The sequence below is a fragment of the Camelus ferus genome, chromosome 31, assembly GCF_009834535.1.
Source record: "Camelus ferus isolate YT-003-E chromosome 31, BCGSAC_Cfer_1.0, whole genome shotgun sequence".
Classification (NCBI taxonomy): Eukaryota; Metazoa; Chordata; class Mammalia; order Artiodactyla; family Camelidae; genus Camelus; species Camelus ferus.
Genome location: NC_045726.1, coordinates 7,433,292 through 7,460,751, shown reverse-complemented (window position 1 = coordinate 7,460,751; position 27,460 = coordinate 7,433,292). Strand labels below are relative to the sequence as shown.

At 37.4% G+C, this 27,460-nt stretch overlaps 1 protein-coding gene across 2 annotated transcripts in view; it reads left to right on the top strand.

The window, feature by feature from the left end:
* GLRA3 (glycine receptor alpha 3) overlaps positions 1-27,460 on the top strand; it is a 139,784-nt gene that overhangs the window by 30,188 nt on the left and 82,136 nt on the right. For both annotated transcript variants that reach the window (XM_032470877.1, XM_032470876.1), the window contains exons 2-3: positions 4,398-4,525; positions 21,060-21,127. In XM_032470877.1, the coding sequence (XP_032326768.1) occupies positions 4,398-4,525; positions 21,060-21,127 (196 nt within the window). The remainder of the gene's footprint in view (positions 1-4,397; positions 4,526-21,059; positions 21,128-27,460) is intronic.

Here is a 27,460-nt window from a genome sequence, read left to right as displayed (position 1 = left end):
TTAAAATGTTCTTATTCCATTTTAAGATTAATGTTAGATGTAACATTTGAAAAAAAATTATTTTATAAGGAAGTTAAAAAAGCTATTAAGAAAAGGCAGATTTTCTGAAAGATAGGTACTATATGAATGCAATCCATTATTTTTTTAAAATTTAGTATTTATCTGCCTAAAGAAATCAAATTAATTTCACTTTGTTAAAATTGTAGACATGCAGTGTAAATCTTAACTCCATTTGCTGCCCTTCATAATTTTGTTTCTTTATCGTGCTATCTAAGGCTTCATATAGCTGGAAAAACGTAACCAAATTTTGAAAATGCCCAGTTAACACTTGTCATGGCGAATTTAACTCTTTCTTCCTTTCTCACTCTGTCTGTCTGTCTCTTTCTCTCCCTCTCCTCGCTCTTCTATTAATAGAATATTTACTGATACTTAGTCAGTTACAATTGTTGACTATTCATCTTGGGGAGACCCAAATGGTAATCTCTGTATCTTTTCTTTTAAAAGCAAATCTTTATATTACTTGCGAAAAAAGATACATTTTTTTTTCAAGTCTACCAAATAGTGTTATGGGAGTTAGCTGTTACTATGGGAGGAAATGCAATTATCCAGAGAGAGAAGATGGCTGGAGCTTTGAGGAGTGTTGTTCTTTGAAACACAAATACAATAAAACAAATAGGAAAAGAAACCTAGGGAGACATGGTCAGAGCGGTGATCTGAGCAAAATTAGTGGAACAGTGACCTCCGTAAATCATCTCCTCCGTCAAAGCAGTGAGAAAACTGTCAAAAAGGTGACAGTCAGCTTTTTTCAGAACTCTTGTGATTAATCAGAGACTTGCAGGAATCCATGAAGTAGTTTAATCGGGAAGAACACCTGAATCTTGGGAAGAAGAGTGGGATTTCTCGCGGTCTAACTTGCCCTGTTCCCACCCCCTCTCTCTAGCCCCGCAGTAGCGTTGCAAGCCAGTAGGTTGCAATTACAGTTAAAAAAAAAAAAAAAAAAAAAAAAAGCAGCCTGGCAGCCACCAGAGGGGACAGAATGGAGTCTGAATATCTTTAAAACAATATTCTTGGAAAATCGTCATTATTTGACCCATCTGAAGGTTTTTCTGGAAGACCCCACTTGTGAGACTGCTTTTATTTCGCCTAACTCGGACCTCACTCGGTTTGAAAAGGCTTTTTCCTGGGGATTTTGTCAGTTGTTTAACTTCACGGGTACCTGAAGCAGTAGAGAACCGTGGGTGAAAACAACAGACTAGCCAGAAAGCGTAAAAGAAGAAGCAGTGGAAGGTAAGTCCCTAGGCGTCTGGAAAAGCTCCCTGTAGTCCCAGGCAGCTAGAAGTCCACGCATGCGCACGGGGCTGTGAGCGGCCAGTGCGAAGGGCTGAACGCATCCTTCCAAAGTTCCCACGGTGAAGTTCTAACTCCCAATGTCTCCAGACGCGACTTTATTTGTAGGTAATTATGGTATCATGAGGTCGTATTGGTGGACCCTAATCTAATCTGACTGGTGTCCTTCTAGGAAGAGGAGATTAGGACAGACACACAGAGAGGAAGGGCCACGTGAAAGCGAAGAGAAGGTGGCCATCTGCAAGGCAAGGAGGGAGGCGCTTAGGGGAAACTCACCCTGCCAACAACTTGATCTTGGACTCCTGGCCTCCAGAATTGTGAGAAAATTAATTTCTGTTGTGTAAGCCCCCCCAGGCCGTGACACTTTGCTAAGAAAGGCCTAGCAAACGAGTACACCCAGGGCTGTGCGCGTGCTCGGGGAAGTTCCGAGAAGACCCTGCGCTCTCAACTCCGGTGACCTTGGGCCCTGTGCAAATAGGCGGTCAGGGCTAAGGCAGATTAGTCAGCTGCCTGACTCAGTGTGGAAGCCTGACTCCGTGAACACAGGGCCCCCGGGAAATGCTGGGAGACTTACTGGCACTAGGAATTTAAGAAAATCCCTGTGCAGTCATCAGCGGATCTGTAACCCCACTGAGCGGATGTTCCCGTGGTCATATACACGGAGGAAGGTAGGCTTCACAGCGTTAGTTCAGAAACGTCAAATGCTACACAAAGACTTGAAATCAGCTATTTCAAATACATTCAAAGAACTAAAGGAAGCCATGCCCGAAAAACTGAAAAGAAAGAATGACAATAAAATCTCACCAAACACAAAATACCAACAGAGAGACAGAGATTACAAAAGAACGGAAGAGTAATTCTGGAGTTGAAAAGTAGAGTGACTGAAATGAAAAATTCACTGGAAAGCTCCTACCGGTTTCCTCTGACGGCTGTAACAATTTGCTACTAACGGTGTGGCTTAAAACAAGAGAAAATCATTTTTTTCCACAGTTCTGGAGGCCAGAAGTCTAAAATCAATTCACTGGGCCCAAAACAAGACGTGAGGTGTGAACCGACCCACAGTCCTTCAGAGGTTCTAGGGGAAAATCTGTCGCTTCCTCTTCCAGCCTCTGTTGACCACTGGCTTCCCTCGGCTGTGGCCGCACCACACTGATCTCTGCCTCGGCGGCCACATGGCCTTCTCTCTTCTGTCTGCGATCGAATGCACCGCAGCATCTCTCTCAGAAGGAAGCATGCCATTGCGGGCAGCAACATACCCAGGTGGCCTATGATAACCTGCCCCCTTCAGTGCAAACCTGAGGGACTGTCACTCTAGCGCCCGTAGTTATGGGTTATTTTTAACAGCTGAGGGGCAGAATATTATTAGTTCAGATCCGGATAAGTTGGTTTAATTTTTTGGTAAGAGAATATAGACATGCATTTTCTGACAACTGAAAGGAAGGATTTTGCAGAGAAAATATAAGGAATGGCTTAGAAGCAGCAGTATGTTCTTGGGCCATGGAAAATGAGCAAGTCCTGCTTGAGAGGACAGAGAAAAGTGACTTAAAACCAGGTGGTAGAGGACAGTTCTGGAGTTACTGAGAAGGGAGTAGTTTTGTTTTGTTTTTTTTCCTTTCCATGATGATGATGATGATGACATTAGAATAAACTTTCCAGAGATCACAACAGCAAGGAGTTCAACTGACCAGTAATATCAGAGATAAAGGGTTGCAAAGTAATGTGGAACCCGCAGAACAGCGAGAGAAGCTTCACCCCTATTTGGAGAGGAAGCAAGAAAGACAGAATGAGAGTCACCGGGCAGATACGTGACTCAGCATGTCCAGGACTAGGCAGCAGTTAGTGGGTGCTGTCCACTGTGGTGCTGTGTTCTCAGGGACACCACTCCCACATTATCATTCATGCTGCATTTCACAGCTGTGTTTATAAATTACTGATTATAATGTATGTGGTAGACAGTTTAATGGTGATGGCTCTAAGCTCACTGTCACTATTTGCTGGGAATCCTGGCAGGAGGAATTTCCTAACTTGATACTACTGAGAGTGACCACAGAGGTGCAGGCAGTGCTCTGAGCTCAGTGACAGAGCTGGGAAGAGGTGATGATTGACAGTCTCCAGGAAGTAACATCAGCTTGAATATATATATTTCAAACATGTGTGCCCAGGAAGTCTGCTTCACCTTCCTGAGCGAAGCTCTGTGGGTAAAAAGAAACATTCGATGTTAGCAGGCAGGCCCAGGCCTCCTGTGGATCAACCTAGATAAATGAGGAGCAGGGCAGGGGTGCTGTTGCACCTGCGGGCTCCTGGAGTGAGCAGCTGCATAAGAAGGGAAAGGTTTGAATGGAAAAAATGCAATGATCCTGTCTCTTTCCCCAGACACAGGGTCTCACCAGGTAACAGCCAAGTGCACAGACTGCATTTATGGTATTTTCTCAGTCTCCATCACAAGTCTTAGATCTGGACAAAATGTCCTGCAGAAGAGCGGCACAGAGTGAAAGCAGGATGAGTTCACCTGAGCATGTTACTAACACAGGAAGCGCTCGCTGTAATTGAAGGGAAGAACACTGCTGTTTAATCTGTAGGACAGTTTTATTATTATTAAGAAAAACTCCCAAAGCCCTACAGGTGATTCTTTTCCCTCTATAAAAGCAGTAAGAGTCACGTATCAGCTGAACATTCATATTTTCTGATGCCTGAATCACTTAGGATAACTTTAGCTAAAAATTGCAATCAGAAATCAAGTTTGAGTAAACACTAATTTTGAAACCCTAATGATTTAGAGTGGCTTTGTTTCTAGACTTAACACGAAATATTGTTGCCTCTGACCTTTGGGCTGAATCCATGTGAAAACTTATAAATTTTGACTGTAAATTTTATACATACCTGACTGTTATGATAATATTCACTATATAGTGTATAAAACCTTTTTTGTTTGTTCTCAAAGGTTTTTTTGCTTAGCATTTTTATTTTGTATTTCTAAGTAACAGCTGTTAGGAAGACTTTTTTTGGTTTTTTTTTTGGTAAACTCTGTATATTTTTTTTCTCATTTGTAGTTTGGTTGCAACAAAGGAAACAGATAGTGCAAGATCTCGAAGCGCACCAATGTCGCCTTCTGACTTTCTGGACAAGTTAATGGGGAGGACGTCAGGGTATGACGCACGAATCAGACCCAATTTTAAAGGTAATTGTTCGGCTTCCTCCTCTATGTGGAATGTGTTTTCAATATGATTAAACAAGATAAAGTTTCAAATTGATTTCCCCCCAAATTCTAATGCTTATTTCCAACAACCTTCCAAGTACTGTATTAGTCAAAGACAAAGAAGAAATATGTTCTCATATTCATAGCTACCATACTTTGTCTTTTTTGGACCAATAGTGATTTTTTTTTTCTCTTACTGTTGTAATACAGTTAGAGGAAAAATACAGGACTCCCTCTTTTATTGTACTTCACTTTATTGTGCTTCAAAGATATTACCTTTTTTTTTTTAAAATAAATTGAAGGTGTGTGGCAGCCCTGCATAGAGCAAGTCTCTTGGCACCATTTTTCCAACAACGTTGGTTCACTTCATGTCTCTGTGTCCCATTTTGGTAATTCTCACAATATTTGAAGCTCTTCTGGTTGTGGTTATATTTGTTATGGTGATCTGTGATCAGTGATCATTGGTGTTACTACTGTAATTATCTGGGGACACCATGAACTGCACCCATACAAGATGGCAAATTAATCAATAAATGTATGTGTTCTGACCGCTACATTGACCAGCCCTTCCCCTGTCTCTCCCCCTCTCCTTGGGCCTCCCTATTCCTGGAAATTAGGCCTAATTAGTAACCCTACAATGGCCTCTAAGTGTTCAAGTGAAGGGAAGAGTTGCAGATCTCTCACTTTAAATTAAAAGCTAGAAATGATTAAATCTACTGAGGAAGGCATGTCAAATGCCGAGACAAGCCCAAAGGCTTGTTGCATCAGTTAGCCAAGTTGTGGATGCAAGGGAAAAGTTCTTGAAGGAAACTAAAAGCGCTTTGCCAGTGAACATGTGAATCATAAGAAAGCCAAACATTCTTATTGCTGATATGGAGAAAGTTTGAGTGGTCTGGATAGAAAGTAAAAACAGCCCCAACCTTCCCTTAAGCCAGCGCCTAATCCAGAGCCAGGCCCTCGCTCTCTTCAATTCTGTGAGGCTGAGGGAAGTGAGGAAGCTGCAGAAAAAAGATCTGAGGCCAGCATAGGTTGGTCCATGAGGTTGAAGGGAAGAAGCCATCTCCATAACACAGAAGTGCAGGTGAAGCAGCCAGTGTGACGCAGAGGCTGCAGCAAGGTGTCCAGGAGACCCAGCTAGAAGCATTCATGAAGGTGGCTGCGCTGGACAGCAGATTTTCAGTGTAGATGAAACAGCCTTACGCTGGAAGAAGACGCCATCTAGGGCTTCCATAGCTACAGAGGAGAAGTCTGTGCTCAGCCTCAAAGCTTCAAAGGCCAGGCTGACTCTCCTGTTAGGGGCTAGTGCTGCTGGTGACTTGCAGTTGAAACCAATGCTCATTTATCGTCCAAGAAGTCCTAGGGCCCTTAAGAATGATGCTAAATCTACTCTGCCTGTGCTCTATGAATGGAACCACAAAGCCTGGATGATAGCACTTCTGTTTGCAACATGGTTTACTGAATATTTTAAGCCCACTATTGAGACCTACTGCTCAGAAAAAAAAAAAAGTTTCCTTTTAAAATATTACTGCTCAAAAAAATAAAATAAAATAAAATAAAATAAATTATTACTGCTCATTGACAATGCACCTGTCACCCAAGAGCTCTGATGGAGACGTGTGAGATTCACATTGTTTTCATGCCTCCTAACACAACATCAAAGAGTCATTTCAATGTCCAAGTCTTAATGTTTAAAAAATACACTTTATAAGGCCGTAGCTGTCACAGGCAGTGATTTCTCTGATGGAGCTGGGCAAAGTCATTTGAAAACTTTCTGGAAAGGATTCATCATTCTAGATGCCACTAAGAACATTTGTGATTCAGGGGAAGAGGTCCAAATGTCAGCGTGAACAGGAGTTTGGAAGATGTTGACTCCAAACATCATGGATGACTTTGAGAGGGTCAAGGCTTCCGTGGAGGAAGTAACTGCCAATGTGGTGGAAGCAGCCAGAGAACTAGAATTAGAAGTGGAGACTGAAGATGGGACTGAACTGCTCCAATCTCATGATAAACTGTAGCAGATGAGGAGTTGCCTCTTGTGGGTGAGCAGAGAAAGTGGTTTCTTGAGAAGGAAACCACTCCTGGTGGAGATGCTGTGAAGGCTGTTGAAATGACAACAAAGGATTTAGAACATGCCCTAAACTTAGCTGGTAAAGCAGCAGCAGCAAGGTCTGAGAGGATGGGCTCCAGTTTTGAAAGAAGTTCTATTGTGACTAAAATGCTCTCAAGCAGCACTGCCTGCTCCGGAGGAACCAGTCACAAAAGGCAGAGTCAGTTCACATAGCAGACTTCAGTGTTGTCTTATTTTAAGAAATTGCCACAGACGCCCTACCTTCAGCAACCCCCACCCCGATCAGTCAGCAGCCTTCAGCATCCGAGGCAAGACCCTCCACCAGCAAAGAATGCAACTTGCTGAAGGCTCAGATGAGTGGTTAGCAAGAAAGTAATTTTTAATTAAGATATGTACTATTTTTTATTCATAATGCTATCGCAAACTTACTAGACTACAATATAGTGTAAACATAGCTTTTATATGCACTGGGAAACCAAAAGTTTTGTGTTTTATTGCAATATTCACTTTATTGTGGTGGTCTGGAACCAAAACCCACAGTGTATATGAGACTTGCCTGTGCTTGACATGATGACTCATTGTAGGAAATTACATCTCCATTGAGGAAACTCTAATATAGTAATATGTCTATATATATATTCTCACTAACTGGAATGGAAGCTTCTTTAGGGCTGGCAGAAAACCTTCCCATATTTTAAATCCCCCACAGAAAGACTCTTTATATTGTAAAGAATCTAACATTTGTTGAATTTAGGTACTGGGGAAGGGTCTGGATAACTAAACGTCACTGATAACATTCAAGAATTTATTTCATCTACCAAATCTTACTTAAATTTATTGACAAGAGTATAATGATCAATTTGAGAGTGCCCCTTTTTATTCTTCTGTTTAGTATAGTTGAGAAGCAACGTTTTTATAAGAGTTATATGTGGATTATCCAGAACCACAATATGTCCTGTAATTTAATTTAGGGTAAAAGATTAGAGAGCTGTTCCCATGCCCCTAAAATAATTAAATATTATTTTATTCAATAAAGAAAATAACCTAAGTTATAAGAATACACACTTTTCCACATGATCCAGGTAAGCTGTTTTCATTATTAAAGGTGAAAAGAAAAGCAATATAGTCTACAATAATTTTTTTTTCCTAAATTTGTTCTTATGGGAGGAAAAAAAAAAAGAATTGCTTAGCAGTGGTGTAAGAATTAATTAGAGAATACTAACAAATAGCAAGTGGGAGAAAAAGATAGAAGTAATGTTTGTTGATAATTAAAGGTAGAAAATTATGAATTGCTTCAACTTCAAAATGAGCTTAACATTTAAACTGTGGATTACATTTCTTGATTTGTTTTTAGTCATTTTGGGCATAAATATTTTTACCTCTGCAGGAGAAAAACGCTGAAAGCAATCGTGAGAAATAGTTCAGCCTAAGGGGTATTATATACAAATGGAAATGAGAAATTTCAGCATTATGAGGATCTTTTACAAATTGAAGGAAAGCAGGTTCCCTGACATTAGGTTGAGAACAAACTTTGAATTGAGCTTGAAAAACATGCAAGTATCATGTGAGTAAACAAGACACAATCAGTAATTAGTGGATTTGCTATAGTGACTCTCTAGTCAGGGATTCAGAAGTATTGCTTTGTTTTTACTGAAAATTAAAGAGGAAAATGTATTCTATTTTTAAATGTCTATGAACATTTAAAAACATAGAAACAGACCCAACAGTTTCTTATTAAAAATACAGTTAAGTTACTAACCATGCGTTAGTGGTCCCAGTGCCCTACTTGTTCACTGGAAAGTTTACTTTTATTTTATTATTTCAATCATTTATCCAGCAAAGGAAACTTTAAACCATCTTAAATGTGATTAGTTGTTATTATTTCTGTGCAAGGCCAGAAAAGGACTCCGAGGGTTTGGTATTGCTTAAAACAAGCACTGTTTCTCTTTTATGAATAAAAACCACATACCTAGAAACTAGCTGATAACCAAGCCAGTTCAGAGTTAAGTAGATTTTTTTTTTTTTTTATTGAGATTAGGAGAATCAGTTCGAACTCCCCAGAGGCCTTAAAGGAAGAGGAAAAAAGGGGAGATTTTCTCCTTTCTATAATTTTCAAAATACCTATGCTCTAAATTCAGAAAAGTAAGTGCGTGCTGCACTTGATTACCAAAAATAATAAAAACAATACGTGGCTTTTCACCTTCGTCAAGAGTCAAAACTTTTTTTCGTTAGGGGACCCTCTCACAACTCCACTTCCAAATTAAGCAAATTCAACACTGCTTCACTTTATTGAGTAAAAGGAAATCATAATCTTTTGACCATTGCTCAATGGCCAATATTGAAATATAAATAAAATATAGTTAGATATTTTTGCGGTATTTACATGCTAACAAGCTAAATCCAAGGCCTGTCAGGAGATGCTTAGACAAGGGGAGAGAAAGATCAGCCTTTCTGTTGTCAGGTACCAAGGGACCCATCACAGAAGCTCATCAGACAGAAGTATGGAGTGGAGACACTGTCCGCCTGATAATACTGAACTCAGTTTTTCTGTGCGGTAGTTCGCAAGACTAAAAATACAGCGTCCCCTTGCCTTATTGTTTCCATGTTTTTCCCCTTGTCAGTTTTTTGTTGTTGTTGTTATAATGAGCATACACCATTACATGAGTTTCAGGTGTACGACGCAGTGAATTGATTTTTTTCTTATATCATTTGAAACTAGAAGCCAGTTTAAAAAGCAATTGAATAGCAAATAAAAGCGCATCCACAGACAATAAAATCTGGCTTCACTGGACTATTTTTCCAGCTTTTTCTAGTTTTGACTTCTTTCCTCTGACCCTGTTGTTTACGCCCCGGTTGGTCTCTGATAACCTGAAGTCTAATTTGGATCCAGGCAGAAAGGACTCCCATCAGCGGTCACCTGATTATGCTTTCCTCTTCAACATTTATTGCAGGTTTTTAAAGCTTTTTTCATTGTCCCCAATGGCTACCCTCTTTATCTAGAAATAACATTGTTTGCCCTCACAATGTCTTTGTGGTTTCTGTCTTTTCATCCGTAATATTCCTCTATATTAATCCCTTTCTGCCACATCACAAATCCAGTTTTCAAACAGTCTGTTCTGCTGTGACACATTCTATCCCCAGACTAATATGCGTACCTAATACCCCTTTTCTGCCTGTAATGTTTTTGCCGGGAGAGCATTAGAATCTCCTCTATTCATTTTAATTATTCCTATCCATCCAGACACTATTGTCCTTGAATAAAATTCGCACTTGTTTTTTTGAAAAAAGTACATTTTCTATTTGCATTTTTACATAATACAAGGTCATTTTAACAAAAAGAGTCTCTTGAATAACAGGCCTTTCTAGAACTGTCGATGTCCACCTGCAACGTGCACAGATTTCAGTTCTGTCCCCTGTAGTTTTAGGTTTTGGTTGGTTGTTATTTTCTAATGTATTCTCTCTGTAGTAGTTATTTCTCTTTTTTCTTTTAAAACAATCGCAAACCAACAGAAGATTTGCAGGTATAGCACAAAACTGTTTTCTTTTTTTCCTGAACCACTTGAAAGTAAGTTGCTGACCTGCTGCCCCAGTACTTGAGTGTATCATACAAATAAGAACATTCTCTTAGATTCAATTCGGGTAATGCATCTTGATAGAAATGATGCCGTGTTCTATTTGCATCTTATCGGATTGTGGACCCATGTTAATTTTTACCATTACTGATGATGGTCACGTTGATTAATTGACCAAGTTGAGGCCTGCCAGAGTGCATCTATATCCATACACATACATGCATAAGCATACACACATACATGTATGTATATTTATATTTGTATTAATTTACATTGACCTCTTTTTACTTTTACATTCATATTTACTTCTCTACGTACTGAAAACCATGAGTTCACACTGATATCTCTACTACCATGGATTTATTCAAGTTTCTGAGTTTTCATATTTTAACTCCCTCATTTGACAGTAAGACACCTGGTTCCCAATTATATTGCAGCCTTAATATAATTACATATTTGATTAATGTATAAAATGAAGCTCCCTTGTCGGCTGCCACTCCTTCTGCACAGACGCCCTAGGTCCTGTTCAGACTGACTCCCCCATGCCAGGATGCCCCCGTGTGGACACTCTCCTCACTTCCCCCGTTCTAATACCCCGCACCAGGCTGCCCGACTCGCTCTGGCTTCAGCGTCCCCGCCGTGGAATCCTTCCCCACCCATGTGCTTCTCATCCTGCTCTAATTTCCCACACTCCCCGCAGCCACCCCCAGCACGGAAGGGGCTGCTGCGCTGTTGGACTGAAAGGCTTTCGGACTGCATTTTCAAAGAGGAAATGGAAGGGAAGGGGAAGAATAAACTGGATGTTTATGCCATTATTTTCAAAAATTTTTTTCAAGTATTTAACAAATAATTTAAAAATCTGGATTTAAAGTCATCAAATAATACATTTGCCAATTAAAAATAAAATGTTTCCTAATTACATGATTTTGTAAATATGTATACTTATCTAAAATAAACACAAGGGGGGAGAGTCTAGCTCCATGGTAGAGAATGTGCTTAGCATGCTCGAGGTCAGGGGTTCAATCCCCAGTCCCTCCATTAAATCAATTAAAAATAAATAAATAAATAAAGAAACCTAATTAACCCCCTTCCCCTGAAAATAAAAATAAATAAATAATTAAATTAAATAAACACAAATCACTAAACAGGACTGTTTTGAAATTTAATCTTTCAGTTGCATTCTATGTTTTTAAAAAGGGTGAGGCTTTCATGCAACATTACAATAAAAATTCTCCAGAATCATTTCCGCAAACACTTGAGTTATTTTTGTTTGTTTGTTTGTCCCTTTGTTTGCTTAGATCTGCCTGGTGAACAGTTTTTCCCCCCAATATGAATAGCAGTAATGTAACTGCCAAGGCTTTGCATTGTACTTTGCCATTCTGCCTTCATCCATCTCTGAATTTAAAAGCTGTAGTCTATTTCTTTAAGAGCCATCTAGAAGAAAAATGTGCCGCTGATCACATCTGCAAGTACTGTCATCTGCTTTTGAGGCCAGCGATGGCTAATGCAGTGGACAATTTTAAGGCACGATTCACCATATGGAGGTTATAACAGTTATCTGCTCTGTTGCTAAACATAGCAGTGCATTAGGTGGATGTAACAGCTTTTGCTCTGGCACAGAGGAGTACCAGACTGGCCAGCGACCGCTAAACAGGTGCCGTCTGTAAAGGCAACAGAAGATTTACAACCTTCTCTGAGCTTCATCCTCTACAGAATTTTTGAATATACCTATTACTAGCAGAGTAGAACCGTTCCAAGACTTCTGCCCCCCTCTGACATGGACCAGAAGTTTACTGGGGAGAATACAGTGCTTTAGAAACGTGATGGAACTGTAGTCATTTCGTTCTTTGTAATCTGTCTCCACTGTCGCTGTCCTTGGTCAGAGCCATTCTATCTCTCATCTGGACCATTGCAATAAGTTCCTGTTTTGTCTGTCTCTCAGCTGGTGTCATCCATTCAACCATTCACCGTGTTGTGCTGGTTTACTGCACTTTCATGATCAAGGACCTGTAACGGCTCCTTCGTGTTCTTGAAGTAAATTCCAAATACCTTGGTGTTCCATTGAAAAAATTCTATGATCTAGCCTCTTGATCATAGGTCTTGAATTCTATGATCAAGACTCTCTTTAAATACAATGGACTTTTTTTCTAAATTGCTTCATACCATAATATGATTTTTAAAATTTTTAAATAAAATAAATTCCATATCTGTATCTGTATTTCATATACATACATACATACAGCATGTAAGTATATATCTTATATGTGTATCTTTTAAGTGAGTGTCTGCTCTATTTTTGAAATCTGAAATTGAGGTTTGGTGCCTGAATCCATTCATGTTTCTTTCTGCTGAAGAGGAGAATACATAACACAAATAAGTAGTAAAAAGGAAATCAAATGGCACTGTTGTATATTCTAATCACCAGGCAAGGAGCACATCTGATAACTGATGGATTAGGCAATAAAGCTTACACCTGAGGCCGCTGTGATTTACTCTGCTACCACGTGACACTGAGATTTTTGAAACCAGGCTCATTTATTCCTTTTAGGAAGAGCTTCCTGCATCTGATGGGAGGCTTACTGGAGAGGCAAGGGCTGGAATCTGCTTCATACAGCCGGAGGCATCGTGTTCCCAACGATTAGTGAAAACAAAGATAATCAACTCTTCTTTGCCCATTGCCCTTCTGTGCAGACATGTCATTTCGGGGAGAAAAGAACTGTATCAGAGGAGTCCTCCCTGTAACACAGTACTTAATACCGCTCCATTCAGAACCTGTCTGCAGTCATTAGGGTGCGCCTTACAGCACCTGCTCCCAAGAGACGCTGAAATCATCAGAACAGACATCACTAACTTCAGGCCACCGAAGCCCACGCTGAATTTTCCTCTTCATTCTCTTTTTCACCAATATTATCTATAATTCTATGCATAATAATTACATTCAGAAGATAAGACCAAAAAATTAAGACCCTTTCCCTTGCTAAATTAAAATAAGAAAATCACCCCCTCCATGTCTTATTCATTCCAATTTCAGCCAAAGAGATCCCAGTGAGCTGGAACACGCAGCCCCGCAGTGGCAGCCTCGTGCTGGGCGTGTCCCCCAGCGGGCATGCACCCCCATCCGCACTTTATTGGAAGATGAATTAAGCCGACACTGAAACTTCTGTATTTTCCCTCTTGCAAAGGATGTGAGTCAATAAAGCACAACAGAATTGATCTCAAATGAAAGGATATTCCCCAGACTCATATTGCTGTTACCAGCAAAAGAAAATCGTCGAGGTGTAGAGTTCTTGAGAAAAAAGAGACTAGCCTGGGAAATACGAGAGATTGGTTTTAGTGTTTCAGGATTCCAGTCAGCTTGTGTGTGTATTTTAGAGTTTACCACCTTAGACTTAAATTAAGTAAAAAAAAATTATACATATATATTATCTTCTAACAGTTAATTGTGACTTCAGACTTCTCTTCTGATGGGAAAAAATAATCATGGAGTAAATTTTCTGTGTTTTCTCATCTCTTACACAGTGACATATAAGACATCTCTCATTCTACAAAATTTTTAAAAAAATGTTCATAATTAGAAATAACCAATAAAGTTCTGAAAAAAATTTTTTATTCATTTTTATTTTTTATTTTTTCTAACATCTTTTATTGATTTATAATTATCTTACAATGTTGTGTCAAATTCCAGTGTAGAGCACAATTTTTCAGTTATACATGAACATATATATATTCATTGTCACATTTTTTTCTCTGTGAGCTACCATAAGATCTTGTGTATATTTCCCTGTGCTATACAGTATAATCTTCTTTATCTATTCTACGATTCTGAAATCCCGTCTATCCCTTCCCACCCCCTGCTCCCTTGGCAACCACAAGTTTGTATTCTATGTCTATGAGTCTGTTTCTGTTTTGTATTTATGCTTTGTTTGTTTTTTGTTTTTGTTTTTAGATTCCACATATGAGCAATTTCATATGGTATTTTTCTTTCTCTTTCTGGCTTACTTCACTTAGAATGACATTCTCCAGGAGCATCCATGTTGCTGCAAAATGCGTTATGTTGTCGGTTTTTATGGCTGAGTAGTATTCTGTTGTATAAATATACCACCATTTCTTTATCCAGTCATCTGTCAATGGACATTTAGGCTGTTTCCATGTCTTGGCTATTGTAAATAGTGCTGCTATGAACATTGGGGTGCAGGTGTCATTTTGAAGTAGAATTCCTTCTGGATAGATGCCAAGGAGTGGGATTCCTGGGTCCTATGGTAAGTCTATTCCTAGTCTTTTGAGGAATCTCCATACTGTTTTCCACAGTGGCTGCACCAAACTGCATTCCCACCAGCAGTGTAGGAGGGTTCCCTTTTCTCCACAGTCTCTCCAGCACTTGTCATTTGTGGATTTTTGAATGATGGCCATTCTGAGTGGTTTGAGGTGATACCTCATTGTAGTTTTGATTGCATTTCTCTGATAATTAGTGATATTGAGCATTTGTCCATGTGCCTATTGTTCCTTTGTATTTCTTCCTTGGAGAATTGCTTGTTTAGGTCTTCTGCCCATTTTTGGATTGGGTTGTTTATTTTTTTCATATTAAGTCATATGAGCTGCTTATATATTCTGGAGATTAAGCCTTTGTTGGTTTCATTTGCAAAAATTTTCTCCCATTCCATAGGTTGTCGTTTTGTTTTACTTATGGTTTCCTTTGCTGTGCAGAAGCTTGTAAGTTTCATTAGGTCCCATTTGTTTATTCTTGCTTTTATTTCTATTGCTTGAGTAGACTGTTCTAGAAGAACATTTTTGAGATGTATGTCAGATAATGTTTTGCCTGTATTTTCTTCTAGGAGGTTTATTGTATCTTGTCTTATGTTTAAGTCTTTGATCCATTTTGAGTTTATTTTTGTGTATGGTGTAAGGGAGTGTTCTAGCTTCATTGCTTTACATGCTGCTGTCCAGTTTTCCCAACAGCATTTGCTGAAGAGACTGTCTTTATTCCATTGTATATTCTTGCCTCCTTTGTCGAAGATGAGTTGACCAAAAGTTTGTGGGTTCATATCTGGGCTCTCTATTCTGTTCCATTGGTCTATATGTCTGTTTTTGTACCAATACAATGTTGTCTTGATGACTGTAGCTCTATAGTATTGTCTGAAGTCTGAGAGAGTTATTCTTCCAACCTCTTTCTTTCTCTTCAGAAATGCTTTGGCAATTCTAGGTCTTTGATGGTTCCATATAAATTTTATTATGATTTGTTCTAGTTCTGTGAAATATGTCCTGGGTAATTTGATAGGGATTGCATTAAACCTGTAGATTGCCTTGGGCAGTGTGACCATTTTAACAATATTGATTCTTCCAATCCAAGAGCATGGGATATCTTCCCATTTTTTAAAGTCTTCTTTAATTTCCTTCATCAATGGTTTATGGTTTTCTGTGTGTAATTTTTTCACCTCCTTGGTTAGATTTATTCCTAGATATTTTATTGCTTTGGGTGCTATTTTAAAGGGGATTGTTTCTTTACTTTCTTTTTCTGTTGATTCATCATTAGTGTAAAGAAATGCCACTGATTTTTGAACGTTAATCTTGTAATCTGCTACCTTGCTGAATTCTTCGATCAGCTCTAGTAGTTTTTGTGTGGACCTCTTAGGGTTTTCTATATATAGTAACATGTCGTCGGCATATAGTGACATTTTTACCTCTTCTTTTCCAATTTGGATCCCTTTTATTTCTCTCTCTTGTCTGATTGCTGTGGCTAGGACTTCCAGGACTATGTTGAATAGGAGTGGTGATAGTGGGCATCCTTGTCTTGTCCCCAATTTTAGTGGGAAGCTTTTGAGTTTCTCACCGTTGAGTACTATGCTGGCTGTAGGTTTGTCATATATAGCTTTTAAGATGTTGAGATATGTTCCCTCTATACCCACTTTGGTGAGAGTTTTTATCATAAATGGGTGTTGAATTTTATCAAATGCTTTTTCTGCATCGATTGAGATGATCATGTGGTTTTTGCCCTTTCTCTTGTTGATGTGATGTATTACATTGTTTGATTAGCGTATGTTGAACCACCCTTGTGTCCCTGGAATGCACCCCACTTGGTCATGATGTATAATCTTTTTTATGTGTTGTTGGATTCTATTTGCTGAGATTTTGGTGAGGATTTTGGTGTCTATGTTCATCAGTGTTATTGGCCTATAATTCTCTTTTTTTGTACTGTTGTTGCCTAGTTTTGGTATCAGGGTGATGGTGGCTTCATAGAATGAGTTTGGGAGTATTCCCTCCTTTTCAATCTTCTGGAAGAGTTTGAGAAGGACTGGTATGAGTTCTTCTTTGTATGTTTGATAGAATTCCTCGGCGAAGCCGTTCGGTCCTGGACTTTTATTTGTAGGGAGGTTTTTTATTGCTATTTTGATTTCATTTCTAGTGATTGGTTTGTTCAAGAGGTCAGCTTCTTCTTGATTCAGTCTTGGTGGACAGTATGTTTCCAGAAACTTGTCCATCTCCTCTAGGTTATCCAGTTTGGTTCCATATAGTTTTTCATAATATTCTCATATGATATTCTGTATTTCTATTTTATTTGTTGTAATTTCTCCATTTTCCTTTCTTATGTTGCTAATTTGTGCTCTCTTTTTTCTTCTTTGTGAGTTTGGCCAAAGGTTTGTCGATTTTATTTACTTTTTCAAAAAGCCAGCTTTTGGCTTGATTGATTTTTTTCTATGGTTTTTAAAATCTCTATTTTATTTATTTCCTCCCTGATCTTTATAATTTCCTTCCTTCTGCTGCCTTTTGGGGTTTTTTGTTCTTCTTTTTCTAGTTCTTTTAGCTGGTGGGTTAAATTGTTTATTTGAGATTGTTCTTCTCTTTTGAGGAAGGCCTGTATCGCTATAAACTTCCCTCTTAGCACTGCCTTTGCTGTGTCCCACAAATTTTGTGTGGTTGTGCTTTCATTTTCATTTGTCTCAAGGTATTTTTTAATTTCAGCTTTCATTTCCTCATTGACCCGTTGGTTTTTTAATAGCATATTTTTAATCTCCATGCTTTCCTTTTTTTCTCCTTTGTTTCTCTGTTGTTGATTTCTAGTTTCATGGCATTGTGGTCAGTAAAGATGCTGGAGATAACTTCTACCTTCTTAAAATTGTTGAGGTTTCTTTTGTGCCCAGCTACATGATCAATCCTGGAAAATGTTCCATGTGCACTTGAAAAGAATGCATATCCTATTTTTGGGGGCTGTAATGCTCTAAAAATATCCACCAAATCAAAATTTTCTATTATATTACTTAATTTCTCTGTTGCCTGATTTATTTTCTTTCTGGAAGATCTGTCTAGTGATGTTAATGTGGTGTTAAAATCTCCAGCTATGATTGTATTCCATCAATATCCCCCTTTGTCTGTTAGTAATTGTTTTATGTACTTAGATGCTCCATATTGGGTGGATATATATTAATGAGTGTAATATCCTCATCTTGTATCACTCCTTTAATCATTATAAAATGTCCTTCTTTATCTTTCTTTAGGGGCTTTGTTTTAAAGTCTATTTTGTCTGAAATCAGTATTGCAACACCTGCTTTTTTGGTTTTTCCGTTTGCACGGAATATCCTTTTCCATCCTTTCACTCTCAATCTATGTGTGTCCTTCTCCCTAAAGTGGGTCTCTTGTATGCAGCATATTGAAGGTTCTTGCTTTATTATCCAGTCTGAAAAATGTTTTTAAAACAAGTTAAAAAAACTCTTTAATAGTCATAAATATAATTATAGCATTTCCAGGACTCAGGGCCTTTTTGAGGTTTTCTTACATGTCCATCCTTTATATTTTAAAAAAAGGTAGCTTCTGTATCTGTTTGAATGTTATTTTCCAGGCATTTTGATACTCAAGAGACTTCGGGCTCTTTTTAAATACATAATATCGATTATGTTTTATTTGCAGGTTGACCAAATTTATAATAGCTTTGCATTTTCTAAGTCCTGACTCCCCTCTCTCTATTTCACTATCTCTAAGAAAACCCCAGTTCATTTTTAGCCCTATGTTATAATGGCCACAGATGTTTACTAGTCTGGAATTCTTTAATGCACATCTGAGTCATGTAGTGAGCTTTTAAAAATATCAATGCCTTGGTTGCATGGCATACCAACTGAATTAGAAGGTATCAATCTTTTTAAAAGATTACCAGATGATTTCAATGTACATAGATTCCTAGGCCTATGGATTTATTTTATTTTAAAATAAGTTTTTGTTTTTTTTCCTCTACCTTATTCCAACAAGATGAGTGCTATCAGAAAGTGAGTAGAAAGACAAAGATGAAAATTTTTCACCAGTAATGAAGTAAATGTAAATTAAAACCTCAAGTAATAATCTATTTTAACTAATGAAGTAGTTTTCTAAAATTAAAAAAAAATGGTACAAAGAAAACATCCTTTTTATTTTTACAAAGGAGCTACAATCAGAATGGCTTTGGATTTTTTAATAGTAATACTAGAGAATATAAGATAATAAAAATAATGTCTTTAAAATGGAGAAGAAAAAACAACTTCTGGCCTCAAATTTTGTAGCAAATTTAGATGTTAATTATGTGTGAGGGCGTGAGAAAGGACATTTGTGAACAAGCAAGTTCTGAAAGGCTTCACATCTTTATGCACCATTTTTCAAAAAAATTACTGAAGGACATATTCCTCTAAAATGAAGAAATATGCCAGGAAAGAAGAAAGTATGGGGACCATGAAAGGAGGTCCCACAGAAGAGAGAGGTGATGAGTCTTTCTCATAAGATAAGTCCGATGCTGCAGAACAAAAAAATCTAGACTGGAGTAAGCCTGAAGGAAGACAGAGTTAATGGAATATCAGATGAGTCTGATATTGAAACAGAATTTAGACATTGTGGGTGAGTTAATGGTACCTATGGAGGAAACTGTGTGAAATACATGAAATAACCATCGACTCCAGGAAAACGTTCCACAGGAAAGGAAGAGTAATCACAGTATATTACATGGTTAGTTGGAGATAGTATTTCCTTTGTCATAATAATGTAAACAGTGGATACAGATCTAACAACAGTGACAACTGTTGTGGGTAACGGGAGGACAGAAGAAAGGTTTTTGTTAGTAGGGTGGGAATAATGTGTGAAAGAAAGTAAAATCCTTACCTTCTGCTGTGGGCATCAGAACATAGGTCTAAAACTGAAGCATCTACTACTCGGAGAAATTGAGGTAAACACCCAGAGAATCTATTAAATGAGTTGAAGTGATTGTCTCTAGTTGGGGGGTAGGTGGGAGGAGAGAGCAAGGGGCTGCTGTCTTTTCTGTAGTGAACTTTGTAAAATTAAGTTACTCTTAATCATATTCAGGAGAAAAAAAACAAAAAATAAATTAGGCTCAGATAAATTTTGACAAACTTAGCTAGAGATCAACTCAGATTTATTTTAACCCCTACCACACAATATTTCAGTATTTTTTGTTTATATAGTGATTATCTTCTTCGATTTGGTGTACACAGGTTTTAGATATTTAGTAAACAAATTAATATAAAAAATCTTCTGTTTTATGAGAATACTAAATCAGACACTGATAGGGAACGTCTGGAATGGTGCAGTGAGGATCTCTGTAAGTTCATTCTTTCAGAAAAGCAACAAAAACACTGGCAAAATTATCAAAATTAACCTTTAGAACTCTGAAAGTTAGCCAAAAGCTTGCGACACTCTGAGAAGTGTTTAAGAAAAAATTATGAATTTCTCTAAGAATAGAAGATACTTAAGTCTGGCCCACTCCCCAGCTTCCTGGTAGCTTTGAAAACCAGCAGCCTCTCAACCCCAGAAGCTGTAAAAGTCCAGTAGGGGCAGACTGGATCTGCTCCTCAGAAAGTCTCCCCCAGCTATGTTTCTGTTCACCCTGCCTGGCCTACTTCCTAGAAGAGTCCCGCTCAGAGGGCTTGTCATTACTTGAGTTTAGGAAAATCCTATCGTCGGGGCATTTGTTGAAAACAATCACAGAAAATTGTTTAACACTGTGGCTGCCTAAGGCTGTGATACCAACCGGGCAAACAAGATCTTCAACACACATTTCAGAAGAAGATCTGGGGAATGAGATGCCCACAGGCAGCTTTGAAAAGTTACATACTGTTGTAGATCTAGACGCTACACGTATATGTAGGGCTGTGTCCTACCCAGGAAAGTCCTAGAAGGGCCCCAGCCTCTCACCTCTGACTGAACTCAAACTCCATGCAAGGAGGAAGTGGAGGCAAGGCATGACCATTAAAGGCGTGCTCTTCCCCCCAAACTTGAAGTCACATGGCAAAGGGGGAAGGCTTATTGGTTCAAGGCATGTAGGAAATCTCTGATCAATCATTAGATGACCACCAAACTCACCGAGCCAACACCCCAGTGGCTGGGCACTCTAGGGAAATACACTCCACAAGTATTATTAGTTCATGCAAGTCACTAAGCATCAAACAACAGCAATAAGAAACACTGTGGGTTGGAAGTGGGAGATCTGGTTTAGAGAGCTGCCACATAATATTATCCAAAGTATCCAATTTTCAACAAAGATTTGTGCAGCATGCAGAGAAACAGGAAAATATGGTCCATACATGGGGGAGGGAGGAATCAAATCTCCCTGAAGGGCTCAGATGTTGGCTTTGCTAAACCAGACGTCTATGGAGCCATTGAGAGATTACTAGATCGAGGAAACTGAGGCTGAAAGAGATTGACTTATACGCTGGGCAGCATCAGTGCTCAATCCAGGATCTGCAATCCAGATTTCTTCAGACAGTGGTTGACTTCAATGTTAAGCACCTATGTGTATGCCTATAAAAAGTTTTTCTTTCTTTTAAAGTACAAACTAGAAAAGTGGAATTATTTGAAAATGTATTAAATGAATATCTAAACAGCCCTTCTGTTTTAATCTCTTTTTCAGGCCCTCCAGTTAATGTCACGTGCAACATATTCATAAACAGCTTTGGTTCTATTGCCGAGACAACCATGGTAGGTAGGCATGTTTCCTTTGTAACAAATTTCAGACTGGAGTGACTTATAATCACATTAACAACAATTTTTCTGCTAATGTTATGTAATTTAAAGCCAAAATTCATATAATGAGATTTTAAAGATTAAAATGAATGGTATAATTAGATTACAATCAACTGCAGATAATAATGTGTCATTTAGAGATGGTATGTTAGAGAATAAATGTAAGTGAAAACAAGATTGACTTTTTCCCCTCATTTCAGTGATTAAATGTTAGATCTCAAATTGAAAGTAAATTTTACCATGTGAACTATTTATTTATTTTTTTTCTTTTTAATATATTTTAATTGAAGTATAGTTAGTTTACAATGTTGTGTCAATTTCTGGTACACAACACAATGCTCCCTATGAACTATTTATTTATTTTCAGTGCTCTTTATGACCAGACACAGGAGTAAATAATTTCATGTTTAATTATTTTGTATACTTATAAATATGTGTATAATGTTATTTTAAGTATTTGATTACCTTTCCAAATGAATCAGGTATTTGCTCAAATAGAAATATTTTTCAAATTGTAGTGTATGCTTTAATTTAACTAAACTCACTGAACCAAGACTTCATTACTATGTGATTGAGAACAATTTACATAATCAAGTTATTAAAGCCAAAAAAAATCATTACAAACCAAATTTATTCTATTTTGAATTTTATAACTTTCTCTAAAGATTATGTTGTCTCTTTTCTTTGCCCTGTAGCTTTCACTGTACAGTTTAGCTGAAATGAAATGCAGATATAGACTCATGAACCACTGAGTATCTGTGAAATTGCCTAGCAGGATTTTTTTTAATTAAAACTATGTATTGTGGTTCTTACATTGCCTAGAATTATACTCCATTCCTAAATTTAGCAAGTATAATTTGCATTAATTTTCAAAGTTGATTTTAGCTAAAATAGGATATGAAATACTTAAAGGTTTATTAGCTTCCAACGCCATTATTAAGAGAATTATTCTTACTTTAAATATATCAGTATGACTTGATGGTGAATTTTCTAAGGAAAAATAAATAGGCAGATTATTATGTGTGGGGGTGCTGTGTAGAGGTGTGTGTGTGTGTGTGTGTGTGTGTGTGTGTGTAAATAGAGGATCTTTCTCAATAGAAAGAGACTTCATTCAGGCACTGCTTTTTTAAAATGCTGTTTTCCTCATACAATATCTAGTCATTTAGTGGCATCTCTGTGGTTCTAGTCAAACTCAATATAATTACAGTAAAAGCATCAGTGGAGAAGAACTGAGCTCACATATTTTGGCATTATGTAGAACTGTCTACATTGCAGTATGAAAATTAGCACAGATGTGTGTACATGTGTATGAACACAGAGAAAATGCTTATAATTTGTTTGCATAAGCACAGTGTGGTTCTGGTGCAATGATAGTGACCCTGAGTCACTACAATCCTGTTGAGATGTTGACATATTCTGAATTCTGGTTGAATATCTGGTCCTGACTTATATCCTGTATTTGTACATACCCAGTTCAAATAATATTTAAAGATAAAGGAATCTCTACTGGATTTTTTCTACTTAGACTTCCCAAATTATATTTCTAGCCCTGGCAACCTTCCCATTTTAATCACTACTGTACATCATTGTACCATCCTGAAATCCTGGAAATATGTTTATATTTTTTCTTTTGCATGATCGCTTCCATGAAACATTTTCAGTAGCAATAGTCAGAAAGGTTTACAGCCTGCTTGTCTTTGTGGGGTGGAGGCAGGGATTTGGAAAAAAGAGATGTGGCCAGATTTATGCCTCATTAAAACTTGAAAGATTGTCAGGTTCCTGAAGGTCTCTGCTTTTTATGGCATAATTCATCAGTCTACTGCAAAGTGGTTGTAACACACACTTCGTAGGATGACTAGACTAGCTAAGTTTCTCACCTGTGATAATTTTAGACAGACTTCTTCTGCAGAATAATATTTTACAAAAAGCTTGCAGAATATTGCAAGTGATCCTCCCAGTGACCCTCACCCAGTTTTATTTCTCTTCTCTGGTGTAGAAATCCTTTCCATCCCTACACATTCCATCACAGCGTATCTCTTTACAATCATTTTTTAGCATCCATCACTTTCCTCTTCAAAGTTATAAGCTGCATCAGTGAACATTAATCAAATGCCCTAGAGGTAAAGTTTTATAAAATTAACTAAGTCTACCTGGTATCTTTCTTTTCAGTCTTCCAAACTCCTAAGCAGGTGACATTGTTTCTATTTCACATAATCCGATTCAATATTTGTGAAAAATGTTAATGGTATCAGATAGAATAGCTGCAACACTGAGTCCGTCTACACAAGCACAGAGAAAATGAGAACTTACTATATTTTTTATCTTAAGAATCATGAAATACTTTGCTACCACTCAGTTACTTTGATGTATTTAATTCATAGTTTCCACCATCACAGCCCTGCAACCAAACTTTATCCCACTGTTTTGCTTTCCATAATAGTAAGTTAATTCATTTTTATAAAATCATTAATGTATTTTTTAACATTCCCATTGTTTATATGAACATACTTTACTTTTGTTTTTACAGTACAGATAACTGAATTCAACTGGGATAATGTAAGACATTGAGAGAATGGAATTTCAAGTTACCTGTAATCACTAATGAAAATCTTTGCATCTGAGAACTCATATCTAAAATAAAACTAAATAACTCGCAATCCATGTATATTGCTTAACAAAGGTCTTAACCATGTTGAATGTCTTTACTGAACTCCATGAAGCGCCCTCTGCTGGTCTAGTCTCTAACCTATTGGGTGTCTCCCTATTTTAAAATACAGCTTTAGTCTCATTTGATTCATTTGATTCTTGAGAAAATTTCTCTTGTAGATATTTTACCTCATTGGCCTTTTTTTGAAAATTAAATTAATTCAAATCTTTAACATATTTTGCATCTTCTTCTTGCACCAACTATGCTTTTCCTAGTATTTATATGCATTTTTCCAACAGCATAAGCTGGAATTTCTTTTTAAACCCATCCTTTCTCAGTGTTTGTCTAAATAACTTAAGGTAGTGCCAACCATTCTCACTTTGGTACAATTTTATTATTCTTGACATACAGTCATCAAAGTTTTTCTATATATATTTTGGAAATGGTAAATTTCCTTATTTCCTTCACATTTGAGTCATATGTTGTTGTATTTAATGAGATTCTCTAAGGGTTTGTTTAGCCTGCATTATCCCAAGTTCACATTCTTCTTAAGCAGATAATGATTTAAAAACTGTTGGAAACTACAGTTCTTAAAAAGATTAAATTAAAAATAACACTGGTTTACTATTGTTAAGAGTCACTCTCCTTCCTGTTCTGCAACATGGCTTTGATGAGAGAAGTGCATCTATTCTGTCTTTTAAAATTGTGGTGAAAAGAGGAACTCTTGATTGTGTTTATTGTTACAATGAGGCGAAGCTTGGTATCTCCCCCCTGGCTGCATTCCTAAGTTGAGCTTTTAAAAAAAGTCATATATACCTAAAGTCGCAGTTGGAGGGTGTATAAGTAGCGGTATTTCAGAGGGGTTATGTTGGCTTAACCTCCCATCTTCAGCAAACAGATGGCTCTCCACCTCGTCACACATATGTTAGAGAGAGAATTGCTCTGCTGTGAGCCTTAAGTCAATATTTACTCACTGAACCATTACTTTTCATCAGTGCCCATAGAATAAATTATTTTTATGACATAAAGACAAAAAAGGAGAGATGTTTTGGTCCAAGGTTTTTTCAGATGCCTGGACACAGGGATGTGCGGTGGGGCTGGTTGACAGTGTCCGTAGGTCTGCTGTGATCTCGCAGAATTGTCAACCCGTGCAGTTGTTCAATTTTCCACACAAATTATAGGTTCACATTTTAGTTGCAGCCATAATCATGCACATGTAGATGCTACTTTGAATCACTGGATCATTAGGTTCTCCAGAGAAATCTAAGCTAATCTGGCATAAAAAATTGATAGTGTTCATTGACATATTCTTAATGGAATCTTTAATCTCCTATGCAGTCATTTTTCTGAGTGTATTTTTTATCAAATTAAGTTATTTCCTATGCAAGAAATGCATAGGTGATGATATAAGTAACACTCATGTACCCATCAACATCTTAAATTAATTTATTTTAACATAATTGTTTATTCAATAATTTATTTATATCAGTATAGGCTCATGGATATTTATTTGATACTTTGGGGCATAATTCAGTGGTAAGTTATACATTTTGTTGCACAAATTGTTCTAGTTTTGGCCATTGGGAGCTCATTCAGTTGGCTCCTGTGTCCCTTGACGTATTCCCATTATTTTGTTTTTTGTGTACTTCCTTGAATTCTGCCTCTGTGAGATGTTCCAGACTCACCTTGTGTATTCCCTGCCTAGAACCAGCAATTTCCCCAAGGAGCCCTGGTTCCTCTTATTAAAGAATGGGCATTAGAGACCCAGATCTGGGCACCAGGTGTGCTCATTGCTACCGAAGTGCCATTGCCTCTAAGCCCTCTCGGCAGACATGAGGTGTGTGTTTGTGTATGTGTGTGTAATGTTATTAATTTAAATTTTATTTTCCAATTGTTTCTATGAATCTACTGACAGATGATACATTTTGGAATATTGCCATATATCCTAAGGACTTGGTAATAAGCTGTTCTAGTAGTTTGCCAGTTTCTTTGCATTTTCTGTGAATATGTTCATGCAAACTGTTAAGACAGTTGTACATCTTCCTTTCCAACGTTTATGCTTTAAATCTGTCTCCCTCTCCCTGTCCTTTTCCTTCTCCTCCTTGTCCTTTCTCTGTTTTCCATCTTATCTTCCTGCACTAGTTCACAACTCCGTACGATGCTAAATAAAATGGATGGAGAATGGCCACCTTTTGTCTTTTCTTCTGTTATCAGTTGGGAAGTAATTATTCCACAGTTAAGGACAGCATTAACTTTAGGTTTCTCCTAAATGATCTTTTTCAAATTGAAGAGATTTTCTTCTGTTACTTGTATGCTGAGTTGTTTTTTTTAAATCATGAAGAGACATTGAATTTTATTCAATGCTGTCTCAGCATTCATTGAAATGATTGACTCTTCATTCTGTTAATATTATGGACTATATACAAATAACTGTGGATTGATTTTCAAATGGCAAATCATCTTGCATTCCTTGGATAAACCCCATTTGATCATAATTGATTATCCTTTTTATACACTGCTGGATTTAATGTTCTAATATTTGATTTAAGATGTTTGATGCTGTGTTTATTTTGAAAATTGAACTATAATTTGCTTTTGCTACAGAGTCAAGAGCAGTGTGTGGTAATAGCATTATGCTAATCTCAAAAAATTAGGAGGTATTCCTTCTTCCACTACTCTCTAAAATAGTTTCTGTAAAAGCAGCATTATTTCTTCCATAAGTATTTGGTAAAACTCACCAATAATGCCTCCTGAACCAGTCATTTCATTTGTTGAAGGGTTTTAATGATGAGTTTCATTCTTTGAGTAAATATAGGAAGATTCAGTTTTTCTATTGTATGCATTTTGCAGAATTTTTGTTTTTCTAGGAATTTGTCCATTTCCTTAACATTTTCAAATTATTGACATAAACTTATTTACAGTACCTCATCCTTTTATCGGAGGGATTTTTGTAATGTCTCTGTTTTCATTTCTCTTATTGGTAATTTGGTTTTAGCTCCTTTTTTATTATTTTACATACGGGTTTTTATTCTGCAAGGAATTTTTGCTGCTTTCTGAATCTATGATTAGTGTTAATCTTCTAAGAATACTACTACTCAATTTTCAGTTTTATTTATTTACTTACTTACGTGGAGGTACTGAGGATCGAACCCAGGACCTTCCGGCCCAGGGCACATGCTCTTCCACTGAGCTGCACCCCAGCTCTGCTCAGTTCTTACGTCTCCGTTTGTTCTTTGTGTGAAGCCGGTCACACTGGATGTTCTGTGGCTCACTCTCTTCACCAGAGTTTCTATCTCTTTATGTCTCTGTGCTTCATATTCCCTTTCTTTAAGAATTGTCATTAATAAATACATTATAGGGAATTCATAAAAGCCCCAAATAAGCTGTATTCCATGTCAGTCCATGTTAGATTCTCTCAGTGAAAATAACTCAATGTCTTACATAAAGGCAATTCATTCACACACTATGGTGAAAGTAAGTTTTTTTTCCCTACTTTATTTGGCTCTGTGAGAAAGGCATTTAACTCCTTGTGCTGATTTATCAAACAGACTTCACTGACATTCTATTATTTTACCCAGTTTACTTTTAAGTTCTATTTATCTTTTCCGTTTTAATATTTTACTTAAATCTGTGGGCATTTA